The following is a 14,593-nucleotide window of genomic DNA, read 5'->3' as shown; positions in this document are numbered from 1 at the left end:
ACTATACACAGTGCAATAGCCCTGGCTCCCAGAATGCATATTGTAGAACCAGATCTCTGACTGTTGGACTCATCTAGCAACTCTTAGAAGTATGGGATAGGCCAGATCTTAGCAAGAGTTCAAAAGCCTATGCATATCTCTGAGACAGTGAGAGACCCTAGGCTCCAAAATGCTGCCTTTCTTAGCAGAAAGTTGTCTTGGTACACTCCCACTTTCTTTTCTTATTTCTACCACCCCTGCCCTTTAATCCACCATTTTAAAATAATAACTGTTAACACAATGAGGGTTTACTATGCACCAGGCCCAATGGCAAGTTATCTCATTTAAGCCATATAAACCTAATGAAGTAAATTTCTTTATTACTCCGTTTTTTGTAGATAGGGAAAAAAAAGTGATGTTCAAAGGACTAAATAATTTGCTCAAAGTCATAGCTATAGACTAAATTCAAACTTGGTGCCCTTATTTTAAATTATTATATTATCTGCTCATATTTCTGTTATGTGAAAACTCAATGACTCAATTGAGTAATCCAATGGGAGCTCAAGGGGTACCGTGTTTCACATGGTGTTTGTATGTCTCTCTACATGTTTATCCTCATCCACCTTTCTGTCTCCCTAGCTATCTTGTTCTTGACATACCTTCTTCATACTTTTAACCTTTCTCTTATTTTATCTTCACAGGTATCTGATCAATGTCACTTTTGAGGGGAGAAACCTGTCCTTCAGTGAAGATGGCTACCAGATGCACCCGAAACTGGTCATAATCCTTCTGAACAAGGAGAGGAAGTGGGAGAGGGTAGGACATGTCTTTGGCAATTCTCCAGCACACTGGAGGGGGAAGGGTGGAAAATTTTGCAATATAGTGAATGAAAACAGTTCCTTGGTTGTGGTTTCTGAGGCAGGGAGCAAGAAATCAGTACTTTGAGAACACAAAAGAAGCTGTTTCTCAAACTTATATCTTCATTTTTTTGCTACATTGGTTAATCAAATGATTATTTTATTTATGTATTGCCATTTTTATTGGTTATGGGGTGTCTGAATTATGACTTTGTTTTAATGGAATATTGTGCATGTATGATATAGCACAATTTGGTGAAGAAACCATATCAGTAGTACAATTTAGAAGTCACGTCCTACAGGGTACACTGGGGAGGCCTACTTTATGACCAGGCAGGTAAGGATTTACTATGATATGAGGTTTGCCAAGCAAGGATCCTCTCAGGATCTTTCCCACTGCCAGCTGGTCAGTGTCTAAAATTCTGCCATTAGAAATTAATTTCTGTGGGTGCCAGACGGCCTAGGTTCAACTCTCACCCAGTTCCTCTGCTCACTAACTTGTCTACTGAGGACCTTGTACGGATCTCTTAACTACTTGTGCCTCCACTTCGTCATCTGTAAAATGGGAATAATAATAGCACCAATATCACATGGTTGTGATGAGAATTAAAAATATTATTATATGAAAAGACTTTAAAAGGTGCCTGGCACATAGTAAGCATTCCATGGGTATTAGCTTTTATTATTATTCCTGATTCCTAAATTCAGATGGTCCTGAGAGTAAGGTCTTCACTGGTATTTCTCAGAGTGTGTTCTGCAAGATGCTGGTCCTTTGAGATACTTTGCTGAAAAATGGTTCTGCAGATAAATAAGGTTGAGAGATGCTACCTACTCTTGCTTATTCTGAGAGATTCTCAGAACATATTAGCATTTGAAAGTTCAGAGGTATCTTATAGCAAAGAAACATATTTCATCTTATTCAATTTGGCATTTCCCAAAATTATTTTAACACAACACCCCTTTGTTTCTGAAATTCATATTCTGTGAGACATGCTGGGAAACATTGATGTAAGGCAATTTCCACAAACTCTGTGGACCAATTGGCTGAGAACAGGCTTTAAGATGTCAGCATGACTCTGACTAGGATGGAAACCAAACTATATATTTTTAGAGAGAGTAGCCAGAAAAAGAAGCCAGAAATAAACGTGAAACTCACAGTCTTGTCACAGAGAGCCCTGGACAGGTAGTATGTGACTGCTTACCTGTGAACCTGGGCATATGTGGCTCAGGTAGTGGAACCTAGGACCTTATTCTTCAAACTGGAAGACTTCCATCTATCATGCTGTTCCTCATTTCAGGGCACAGTATAAGGCTTACATTATGCCTGGTGTTCTTGATTAAAGTTGCCCTCCCTCTTCTGAGTTATCATTTGTTCAGAAATGGTTGTTCCCTGGGCTCTTGGGCTCTTCATCCCTATCAAGCTGCTTTTCACTGCTGCTGTAGAGACAAAATAATTTAAGAAGTGTTGCTGGGACCTTTGTATTTATCAGGCACTTCTGTATATCTCCAGAAGAAGAGTTATTAATAACTGAGACTTCATGCATGGATCAGAAGATGCCCAGCTGGGGTAGCTTTTGTGCGGTGAACTCATGATTACTGTCTCAAGTATGGGGCCTCTGAAACTGTCCTTTCTTAAAGACATACCACTCACTGTCACTTGTGTTGACTTCTCTTCCTTTGGCTAGAATCTGAGGCCTGTGGTCCTCACCCCTTTACAAAACGAGACCTTCTTCCCCGGAAGTTGGATCCCCTCCCTCCTTATCATTTCTACCTTTATTCTATCTCTTGAATGCATTCCTTACTTTTTCTGTGATCCAGAAACAATGTGATGTGCCTCCCTGCCTCAGTGTCCACCTTTGTCCATTCAGATCAGTCCTTAAACATGGCTGTGGAATAGGGTTCCCAAGGCATAATTTTGATTATGTTGTTTTTTGCCCAAAATCTGCTCAAAGCTTCTTTGGTTAATGGATTGAGTCCAAACTTTATTCTTGATTTAAGGCTCTGGCCTACCTTCCAACTCCTGTCTTTCTCTTCTTCGTGTCCTGCCTCACCGTCAAGCTATATTGGACTCCTCTCTGTTCTGAGCGTGTGCCCCTGTACACATAGCATGTCATGATGTTTCCTTTCCTGGGTGAATTGTACAATTTACAAATCATAACCATCCTTTGAAACCCAATTAAAACACTGCTGTCTCCTTCCCTGATTTTTGAGCGACATCTAATCTCTCACTCCCTTGTCTCCTGAGCTCTTGCCCATGCCCCTGCCGTGGCACTCCTGGCGTCTGGCTGAGATAGAGCTGTGTGCACGCAGGCTTCTGTGTGCACGCAGGCTCTGTCTTCTGTTGTGTCCTCACAGCCACCTGAAAGACCATGTTGCACAGAGCAGTTCAATAAATATGTATTGAATGAATTAGAACTATTACATAATGCAGGAGTCTAAAACCCATCATTAAGAATCTAAGTTTATGCTATTGCCCTTGATACAGTAGCTGTTTTTTGGGGGGAGAGGGATAAGATCTTTATGTAGGTTGAGTTTTCATGGATCATACTTTAAATGTACTAAGGGAACTTATTATTTAAAGAAATTGTGTGGTTTATCTTTCGGTATAGCATTTTGAGAGGGGTTGAAATCATAGAACAGAACAATTTCCTATCGACTTGGTCAAGTCAGGGAACACTGCTGAAGAGAGATCTCTAGTGTTCACTGAGTTCACAGAGCCACACGGCTTCCAAACTAGGAAGCCCTTGTTAGGGCTCACTTGTGGCAGGAGCCAGGCACAGCTCCAGGGCATGTTTGACGGGTGGTGAAATTGCACAGTGGGAGGGTGTACATTTTCTCCCACTGTTACTCTGGCCCCGGCACCCTTCTGGTTCTCAGGATTCCTAACACGGCTCCAGCAGTCCCCGCCGTGTGGTCCCGGGAAGATTAGCGTCAGTGGACTCCAGAGAGGCAGGCACCAGGGTAGGCTTGTACAGCGAGGAAATGGACCCGGGGACGATAACTCGGGGTGGTGAACACACCATACAGTGCACAGATGACGTGTTGTAGAATTATGCACCCGAAACCTGTATAATTTTGTTAACCGGTGTCACCACAATAAATTCAATGAAAAGGGAAAAAAATAAGATAAGCAGGAAAGGAATCTAGATTTGTGGCAGAAACATGGGCTGAGGGCTGAGGGACTGGACTCTAAGCCATGCTCCAAACTGGCTGTGCGACTTGCTCTTGTCACTTTTCTAGATCTTTCTTCCCTTGTGTCTAAAATCATGGCATGAGATTAAGACGATTCGTAGGGTCCTTTCCAGCTCTAACTTCAGGGATTGCAAATTCACATTGTAAGTAAATAGGCACTTGAAAGGAAAGCTGGGAGAAAGCTGGAGCATACACAAGGAGCCGGGTTTGTTCTTAAGGACAACAGCTCCCAGGACAGATTTGTCATCCCAGCCATGTAGATAAATAGAATCTCCTCAGAAGGCCTTCCCTTTTGGCCTCAGATAAGTAATCACCCAGTCCCTCTATCCCAACGTTGATTTAAATTTTCTTCAATATACTTATTATCTGATGTTTTGCTTATTTCTCTGCTGTTTTTTTTATTTTTTATTTTTTATTATTATTATTTTTTTTTGCTTGTCTCTTTACACCAGGATGGACACTTCATGGGAAAAAGGACTGTGTTCTTTTTTTTTTTTTTTTTTTTTTTTATCCTCACCCGAGGACATTTTTCCATTTTTTGTACAGACAGAGTGGGAGGGAGAGAGATGAAGAGAGAGAGGGAAACATCGATGTGAAAGGGACACATCGAGTGGCTGCCACCCACACGACCAACCAGGGCCGGGGACAAACTGCAACCGAGGTACATGCCCTTAGCAGGAACCGAACCCAGGTCTCTCCAGACCGCAGGCGGACGCTCTAACCGCTGAGCCAAACCGGCCAGGGCAGGACCGTGTTTTTGTTTTTTGTAATTCCAGCACTTAAGAAGAGTGTACACTTAAAAGATAATTATTAAATAGATTAAGAATCCACAGGCTTAGGAGATTTAGAATATTGACCAGGCACTTCACTTCTACCTGAAAAGCTCCCGTTTAGACAGTGGTTTCCTGAAGGGTCGTGAGAGCAGGTGCAGTGTGCCTTGGGAGTGGGGGCTCTGTGTGCCCGACGGCGGGCAGGGCCCAGCAGAGCCGCCTAAACAGTGTCGGCAAGCAGGTTGGGGAAGGTTCCTTGAGCTGGGTGTGAACCATGTGATGGGATTTCACAGTATGCCTTTGAGATTTGCAAAAGTAGTCTCAAAGCTACTATATTATAAATATGGTTTATTTCAAAAGACTTGAAGTCCAGGCAACATAGTCTGTGGGGCTGGGCATGGTTTTGGAAATCAGAAAGGTCTGAGTTCCTGTTGCCATTTATCAGCTATGTAAACCGAGTAACTGATACTACCTGAGCATCTTTCCATTTTGTAAAATGGGTTTTATGTAAGACTGTTGTCTAGATTAAAGGAGATGCTATAGCAAAACAACAGGAGATAACAGTTAATAGTGATTGAAAGACAGCAGTATCCACAGTTGCTCATCCTCACCCTCCTTGTGTAATTTTTAAGGTGATATTTGCACGTGATATCAAGTCAAATGGTACAAAAAAAGACCAATGGTAGGAAGAACGTCTTCTTATCATGTGTGGTCCTTGTCTCCTCTAGGCCCCTCCCAGAGCAATTATTATTTCCAATGTCTTGTGTATTTGCTCTGAAAATACTTCAAGCATATACACATTTTATATATTAACTCATTAACCTCCTTTTTTAAAACACAAGTAATACCTGCTCTTGTGAACCTTTAATGGGATATTATATAAGTAGCCACTAAGGAGGCATGGTGGTGGGTCTAGCATAGCAAAGAGATTTCTAGATCGGAATCATGTTCACAGAAAGCCAGGTGCATCTCTCTGGTATGTAGGAATGTGGAGAAGAACATTTAAAAATGAATGCACAGACACACACACACACACACACACACACACACAGACATGCACACACCCATGCAGGCGTAACACAGTGAGTTGAAATGGCGAAAAAGAATTGTGTGCAGAGTAGATCCATTGTAAGTGGGGAGCAGGGCATAAACCTGCAGTAAAAATCATCTGGCACAGAGCAGCAGTTCCAACAAAGACACAGGCTTCTGTCTTCATCAGAGCCTCTCATGATTTGCTTCATTGCTACCGCTCTCTGCTTCCATTTAATCGTTCCTAAAATGGGGATAATAAAAATGAAATGCAGTGGGGGTGTGTTCTGAGTAATGGCTTCACGAAATGATGATGGTGCATTTTCAGGCTGTGAGATGTAAACAGGCCTTAAAGGGACTGTCTGGGCCAGAATTGGAGGAGCATATGTATGGTTTGCATCTCTGCTTGTCTTTCCCCAAAGAGGCACAATGTATATTTTATAAGCCCACTCCCTCTTCCCAGCTTCCACCTACCAGAAGATGGCCTTCCTTATGTAGATCATGTTCGGGTCATTCTTTGGGCTCCCCAGTGCTCAGTTATCATTTTAGTCTTACAATGTCCAGGAGACAGCACTAACTCCAGATGTGGGTGCTCTGAGATACTAGCACCTAAGGACTAGAATGACCCATTTGGTGATAATACAACAGAATTCAGTCACTGCTATGACATGTTCCACTTGAAAAATGTTGACTACTCTCATGTCTGCACACACACACTACACACACACTACACACACACACACAGACTCGCTCAAGTACAAACTGACATGTTCATAAACACAGGAACCACAGCTGTTTGGTTTTCACAACATGTCTGTGCTCAGCACACTGAGGGACTAGTCGGCCAGTAACTATTTGGTGATGGCCCAGACCCACCTGCACAAACCATATTCTGCTTCCCAGCCTCAGAGGAGAGGCCAGGGAATACCCCTACTCTCTGTAGACTCTGCAGAGGGTGTCTGAGGAGGTGAAGCAGAAGCCCCTCATGTCAGGAGTGTTTGTTCTGGATCTCCTGATACCACCATTTGACAACATGCTATTTTTGCTGACTTGGAACTGAGTACTAATATGCATCATTGGATTAAAGGATTAGAAAACAGGATCTATGGAGATAGGCTGTGGGAATTGGGGTCATTAAGGGGAAGAAGAAAAGGCAGTGGGGTGATGACTTACTCTTTTTAAATGTATGAAGAATTATTGTTCCAAATGTTGATATCAGCTGTTCACTTTCTCCTCTGAGAGAGAACCAAAGTAAGTGGGCTTAAGATCAAGCAGAGAGGATTTATATTACTATAGGGAGAATGTCCTAATAGAGAGAAGTGTTGAGTATCAGACCTGTCAATAACACAACAGGATGACATTGGAAGTCCTAAAAATTAGATATGTTCTCATTGCTGTGTAATGTATAGTCCTGCCCCAATAACAATACATGAACTACATGGCATTGAGAGTTTCCTCTTCCCTTCCCTTCCTTCCTACACACAATTATTCAGCACCTACCATGAGCCAAACTTTGCCTCCATCAGATTAGTAGTGTAGCTTTCCTCATGTCTCAGAGCAGGGGGACAATACACTGCAAGGAGAAAAGGGCTTATTTTGACACTTAACATTTCTATAACCTAAGTTGCTTTTTAAATTGTATTATTTGATATGGAATAATAATTGGGTGGCTCTTCCATATTGCTTGGTTAGTGAAGACTCTACTAATAAACACTTTCTTTATGACCATGACTTACGGACAGGGCTACCGGATTACATATTTTTGGCCATCTTTCCAAGCTGTGGTTCTCAGACTCTCACACCCAAGTGTTCCATTCTTCTTGATCCAGAGCTCCAAGAGCCAAACCTATCCTCTTTCCCTCCACTGGTTTTGGGGTTCCAGAGAGAGACCATTGGGGGCTAACCCCTGGGAGTAGGAGGTTTGCCCTTAGCCCATGAAATCTCAACACCGCTGTTAGACTTAACCCACAAAGCGCAGCTCCTACCCCCATGGACGTGTGTAAACTAATTCGAAGAGAAGGCCGGGATGTCATGAGGAAGCAGACTTCAGAAATGTAACTTCAGGAAGGCTGGTTGTGTTCGTGTGCTCATCATCAGCCTCTGAAAAAAAGGATAAAATGACAAGGCAGTATGGGTTGACTCTACTTTTGAAACCTGCACAAGCTGATGGGGAGGAAAAGCAGACATGAACCCAGAGACTGAAGTGCTGGCTTAACCTTGGCCTAAGGAAACAGGTGAAGAGGACAGTGTCTCTGGAGCCCAGACGTGGCTTTCATCCATCTTGTCTACATTTTACTGAGATGTTTAGTTCATGACAGTTACCTATGGTTGGCTCCTGAATCCGCTGAACTATGTTTCTAATTCCTAGGTGATAGTATTTTTTCAGGGGTGGTATTGAAAGAAATAGTAGCGTAGAGGTTAGAGGACTCTTGTGTTAACATACAGGTTAAAACACATTTATCATTTTAAAGGTAATTGATGCTTATTAAACACATTATGAGGGATAAAATAAAAGTTACCTACATACACAACTACAAAGAATTAGCATTTACATTTATTCTAATTCTTACCAGTGTTTTTGTTTTTTTCTGTGCATGTTATGTTTATATGTGAGTACAATGTGATGCAATAGAACTGAGAATGTAATACAGGGTGGGGCAAAAGTAGGTTTCCAGTTGTTTGTATGGAAAGTAATACAATAATTAATAAATAATAATACAAGAGTAAACTCTGTGTCCCACATACTCACATCTGGGAACCTACTTTTGCCCACCCGGTATGTGAACAGTTTGCAGTCTGCTTTTTCTCTCTTTCTGTGATATCACAGACATTTTATCCTGTTATTAATATTATCCAATAGTGTGAAACTTAATGACTGCCTAATAGTCCATTATTAGGATATGTCATGCTTCTTCAAGCTGATCCCTCATGATTAGACATTTGTATGTGTGTTAGATAGAGACTCTGGCTCTCATGGGAAAACAATGTCAGAACTTTGATAGTCCAGCTTTGACAACAAGGTCTGGCCACTCTCTTTGTTATCTAATATCCCTAAATGTTAAAAATGACAGCCCTGCCCTGGCCGGTTTGGCTCAGCGGTTAGAGCATTGGCCTGCGGTCCTGAGAGACCCGGGTTTGGTTCCCTCTAAGGGCACGTACCTCGGTTGCAGTTTGTCCCCGGCCCTGGTCGGTCGTGCGGGTGGCAGCCATTCGATGTGTTTCTTTCACATCGATGTTTCTCTCGCTCTCTCTGTTCCTCTCTCTCCCTCCCACTCTACCTGAACAAAAAATGAAAAAATGTCCTCGGGTGAGGATAAAAAAAAAAAAAAAATGACAGCCCTTAATTTGAGAATTGCTTGTGTTAAATTAAGTCACTAGCAGCCAGTGGTCACATAGGCAGTTTGTAGGGGGAGGGCTCATCTCTGTGATTCCTGGTCTTCAAGGAGTCATGAGGGATTTTCTCTTTTTGATCTTCAGATTGAATGTGCTGTCCTCTAACTTCGCTGATATAATATGCTTTCTTTGGTAGTTACATCATACAGAGAATGGGATTGGCTATGTTTTCTATGTCTGCAATTCTCATCATACTGGGACTGTTTTCTTGAGGGTCAGAGGCTTGTAAAACTCAGGCCTGTGTTCACAAGAAACTAGTTGGACCCATGCTTGGTGTGGCATTCTTTCTAGTGCTGTTTCTATTCTTTCTGCTATAAGTGACCCAAGAAGAAGGGAGAACTATCCCTTCTTTCACCAGTGGGAATGGGAACGGCACCTGGATAAATCACATACCCACAGGGTGATGTGCCTGAAGACTGGCTGGGACTTTACGGCAAGGTGTGACTCTTTTCATACCTTTATATGTTCCCCACTAAGCAAGCTACTTTATGCATATATTAATAACATATTGACTTTTTCTGAGATGTGAAGTTTAACATTAAAGTATAATGTCTAATTGTCCTTCATAAACAAGCAAGCTTCTTCTGACCCAGCACTAGGAGATCTTCTGCTGTGAGTTTTTCCTACAGTGATGATGGATTTGTACTAGTTTATACACAGTCTTTCTCCATAACCCCTATTTATGAAAGCTGGCCAGGAACAGGGTAAAAGTAATTCATGTACACAGGGAGAGAGGCTCCGACCTTGGCATGTTAACTCTGCTAATAGGCCTTCAGTACAAGATTTGAAAGGAAGTGTAGGCCGCTTAAGAAAATAAATTATCTTTAAGAATGAAAGCTGTTAAAAAAAATACATAGATGCAAATCTCCCACAGTAGCCAGATTATTTGGGGGTGATTTTATTGTGTTCCTGATTACACTAGTCCTGTTCTTAATTTGGTGAACATTTTAGTTCATTTGTATATTATATATAATATACATATATAAACCACATGAGAGAGAGAGAGAGAGAGAGAGAGAGAGAGAGAAAGAGACCCTTACGATGGCCTTGGAAGCTCTCACCTCGCTCCTGTGACCTGTGAACCAGGTGTTTGCTGTCCTTAAAGATGTTCCACTGCTGGTTGCACAGGCATTTCAGGTCAAAGCTCCGTCAATTAAATGTTCTGAAGGCTTAAACTTAAAGTGGATCTGTGCCAGGGGCATGGTGAGAAGGAAAGTGTGATTCTGGGGAGGCAGATAAAGAGGAGAAGGGCACCTGGAGAAGGTGGTGGTCAGGGAGCGTGCGGGACCTTGGGGGAGGAAACCACTCTTCACTGCCATCCTTCCAGGTGCACAGTAATCCCCGTTCACTCCAAGCTCCTCCAGGTGTCCTTTCACATTCCTCTACTGCAACAGTTCAGTGTAGGTGTCTTCTGAAATCATCATCTTCGTAATAATATGTGCCATTTTTCTTCATTCAGCCCATAGGGAAGGAAGCTTGCTGGCAAAGGAACAGAATCCCAACTCTGAGGTAGAATTTCTGGTGGGTATGTAAGCCACCTTAGCATTCTCTTTATAGAATAGTAAAAAATTCTGTTCTTGATCGGAGCTGGAAAAGATATACAATTTCTAGAACAGTCCAGCCTGGGATTAAGGCATTTTAGGAAGATTTGGCCATTAGCACATCTGACATTTGTCTAACATCTTATTAGCAATATGGTTTATGAAGAACTTCATTATATATATATATATATATATATATATAAATATCTTGTTTTGATTTCTATTTTTGGGAAATATTTGTACAAAAACAGGTAAACTGAGGCTCAGAGAGGTCCTATGATTTGCTGAAATTCACTCAGTTAAGGAGTGGCAGAGCTGGGTATAGTCATTTACGTCTAGCTCCACTTAAGTCCAGTGCACTCTGTGTCCTCACACACAGCATATGGAGTACAACTGGACTAGCAGGGTCAACGTACAGCAATATCAGTGGGAATAAGTTTCCAGACTAGAAGACATTACACCATAGAAACAAGTGGGTCCCCCACTTAAAGAGTTCTTAAACTAAATATTAAGAAATGGTCCTGCATAGGGCAAGGGAGTAGATAGCCCAGGCTGTTACTGGCTGTTTCAGTGTAACATTTTCCCAAGATTAACAAAATGAAAAATGAAGGAGGGAGGGAAGGCAGGAGAGAGGCAAGAAAGATAAGGACACAAAAAAGCTTTTCTGCATCCCCACATCCCTGTACCTCCTCACTATCTTTCATTAACACACACACATACACTCATGCTCTCTTTTTTCAGTTGAAAAGAAGAACCTGTCTCCTAAAATTGTGAGGAGAGAACAGTTTTCTTTCAGTAACAAAGACCATAACCACCTACAGAAACAGCTGTCTGGGTCCTGATTGCATGGAGGGAATTTTCTAGGAAAGAGTCATCTTCTGCCTTGAAGCTCCTCTGAAATGCAGCCCCGTGGCAGTAACTCTGTGGTCACACAGCCCGGTTGGTCAGACATCTGCTGGAGGTGTGGAGAAACGTGGACACATGGGGGGGGGGGGGTAAAATAGCTGACCTACAAAATCTTAGTAGGAGAGGGATGTGAAATTTTCACTTTGTTTTTCATAAAACACAACCAACCAAATATTTTGTGAACTCAACTAGCTAAGAGAGAGGAGTTTTGGGATCTCATAAAACTAGATGAAGTTTCATTTATATATTTATGATAGAAAGCAGGAGCAAAACTCAACAAATAAGTTCACTGATCTTCTGTGATTCATCATCACCCCTTCCGTGTTTCCCCAAGTGTATTGTGAGTTTCACTGTGATCATTTAAGAGGATGGGTATTTTTTATTTACATAGCCATCAATTTATTTTTATAGTTATTTTCTGTCTTTGGCTAGTGACACTTCTCACATGTACAGTAATGCTATGAGTTTTTTTTAATAAATGCACTTAAAAAGTTTTTTTTAATAAATGCACTTTTAAAAGGAAAGTTATTCCATATATTAGGTTAACAATAGTGGAGGTGGTACATAGATGTGGCAAAAATTGTTACAGTGGTGCTTGAATGAGTGAAATTTGGGAAATGCTTCCACAGCGCAAAGGGTGCTTCCAACCGTGGCTCTCAAGACACGGCATTCGCACCTGCCTCCCACCCTTTCCCCTTCACCTCTGCAGTTATCCCAGCACACCAGCGTAAATCACAGCAAATGCTCTCTGAGCCACTTGTACCTTTGTGCCTACGTGCCTTGGCTGATGCTCTCCTTTTGACCTTGGATTATTGAACTTGTTCATCGAGGCTTGCTTTAAAAGCCAAGATTCTTTCTTTAAAAATTAGCTACCATGGAAGACCTTATTTGGGATGTCACATATCATCCTGAAGATCTGCAACAGAAAATAACTAAATAAATAAATACCAAGAGGCTTTCATATCTTACTCTTCTCTGCTTAACACAGTGATTTATCTGAAAAAGTGTAAATAGATGTCACTCTGACCCTTTCTGTGCCTTAGTTTCCTCATCTATAAAGTAGAAAGAATAGTAGTGTCTACCTCAAATGGCTGTTATAAGGATCAAATAAGTTTCATTCACTTAAGCCTCATAGCACACTATCTAGCATATAGCAAGTGTTGTGCCCACTGTTCAGTCAGTTATCTTACTTGAATGTATTTTCTTTTCTTTATCGATTATAGAGAGTGAGAAAGGGAGAGGAAGAGAGGGACAGAAACATCGATGAGAGAGAACATTGATTGGTTGCCTCCTGCATGCCCCCCGCTGGGGGATTGGGCCCACAACCTGGGCATGTGCCCTGACCAGGAATCGAACCAGCAACCTCTTGGTGCATGGGTCGACACTCAACCACTGAGCCACACTGGCTGGGCACACCTGAATGTATTTTAAACCAATGGTAACACAATTGAAATTGTGTCTACAAATAAGAAAGTAGAAGAAAATGACCGCACAACAGAAATAAGGTTGGTTTGGCCTCAGCTACTAAAGGGAAGGGACTAGGAAACAGCAAATAGAATCCTCGATGTGCTTGGTGATAAATTGGCAATGAGCAAGCTTTCTTTCTTTACTTTTAAACAACTTTTTGCACAGAGATTTTAAAAAATTAAGTCTCATAATAATAAAATAATGTCAAAGTCTACTACACAGCATAGCAGTCTAGACTTGGGCCCATCCCCCAGAAATCAGGGAATTAAAAACCTCAGCTTCGATTTAGCACATTGTGGGTTCTGGGTAACCATTAAGTAACAACCACACATTAAGCAATAATAACTGTCTATGAAACCGTGTAATGTGTCCTTGTGCCATTTGAGCTCCATGGGCTTGTTTCAATCTAATAAACCATAACTTTGTGGTTGAGAATAAAGAATTGCCCATCTCCCCTTTATGGCTTCTTTATTGTGTGGTGGGTAGATAGGCCTACAACCATTATTTATGTCACAATCAGGGTTGAATTTAAAGGGAATGATGGTGAAATGGAGAGTGAGTGATAATAACAATTGACACCTGAATAGTGCTTTATAGTTTTCAGCAGTGGTTCTCAAAGTGTGGTCCCTGGACCAACAGCATCAGCATCTCCTAGAAATTTATATGAAAAGTCAATTCTCAGATTCCACACTAGAAGCTCTAGGGTTGAGGGCCAGCAATCTGAGTTTTGACCTATAAAATGCAGGGATAGTTTATCACAGTCATTTCCTTTCCACGAGGAGAAGTATCTGTTTAATAGATATTTAAGACTGCCACTCTGTCATTGTTCTTTCTTCTCATTTTATTTTCCAGCCATTGACTTTGAAATAAAATGGAATCTTTATCCCTTCCAAAGGGGAGGGCAGAGCCAGAAACCCTGCAAGAAAGAGTTCAAGCCTGTCCCACTCATCCAGGAGATGCTGAATTAGCTGTGATCTCCGGCAACTGCTATAGCAACTCCCTGATATTAGGATGGCTGGCTGGGTCTATTCATTCAGCAGATATCTCCTGAGCCCTGCCTAGTGCTGGGCACTGTCCTGGGTGTTAGAGGAATGTACTGAGTAAGAACAACACATCTGTCCTCAAGGAGTTTATGCCTTGGCGAGGAGAGTCAGACAACAAACATAGCAGCAAATAAATAAATCTGACCACTTCAGAGGCGCCAAGTGCTGTTAAGGTGGTAAGATCAACCATGGATGCCTGCCGTACAGGGGCTTTTAGAAACGGCTCTGTTATTATAAATAAGTTGCCAGTTAAACTTCTAAGGAGTTTGTCCAGTGGCTGCTGTTAGAATTTTAACTGTTAGTTTATTTATAGTAAAAAATTTTTTTTCAAATTATTCCTGTAGTTTCTCTGCTTAAACTTGATATAGATACTGTTTACTTTACCTGAATTTTATATAGATACTACAGACCTGCTT

General features: G+C 41.6%; 1 protein-coding gene across 1 annotated transcript in view; it reads left to right on the top strand.

Annotated features, from left to right (window-relative positions):
• Positions 1-14,593, top strand: part of GRIN2B (glutamate ionotropic receptor NMDA type subunit 2B) — a 410,201-nt gene that overhangs the window by 303,857 nt on the left and 91,751 nt on the right. The window contains exon 4 of the mRNA XM_036251618.1: positions 681-795. Within this exon, the coding sequence (XP_036107511.1) occupies positions 681-795 (115 nt within the window). The remainder of the gene's footprint in view (positions 1-680; positions 796-14,593) is intronic.

The sequence above is a fragment of the Molossus molossus genome, unplaced genomic scaffold, assembly GCF_014108415.1.
Source record: "Molossus molossus isolate mMolMol1 unplaced genomic scaffold, mMolMol1.p scaffold_m16_p_10, whole genome shotgun sequence".
In the NCBI taxonomy this organism is placed as follows: domain Eukaryota; kingdom Metazoa; phylum Chordata; class Mammalia; order Chiroptera; family Molossidae; genus Molossus; species Molossus molossus.
Note: the sequence above shows the minus strand (reverse complement) of the source record. Positions and strands in the feature narration are given on the sequence as shown.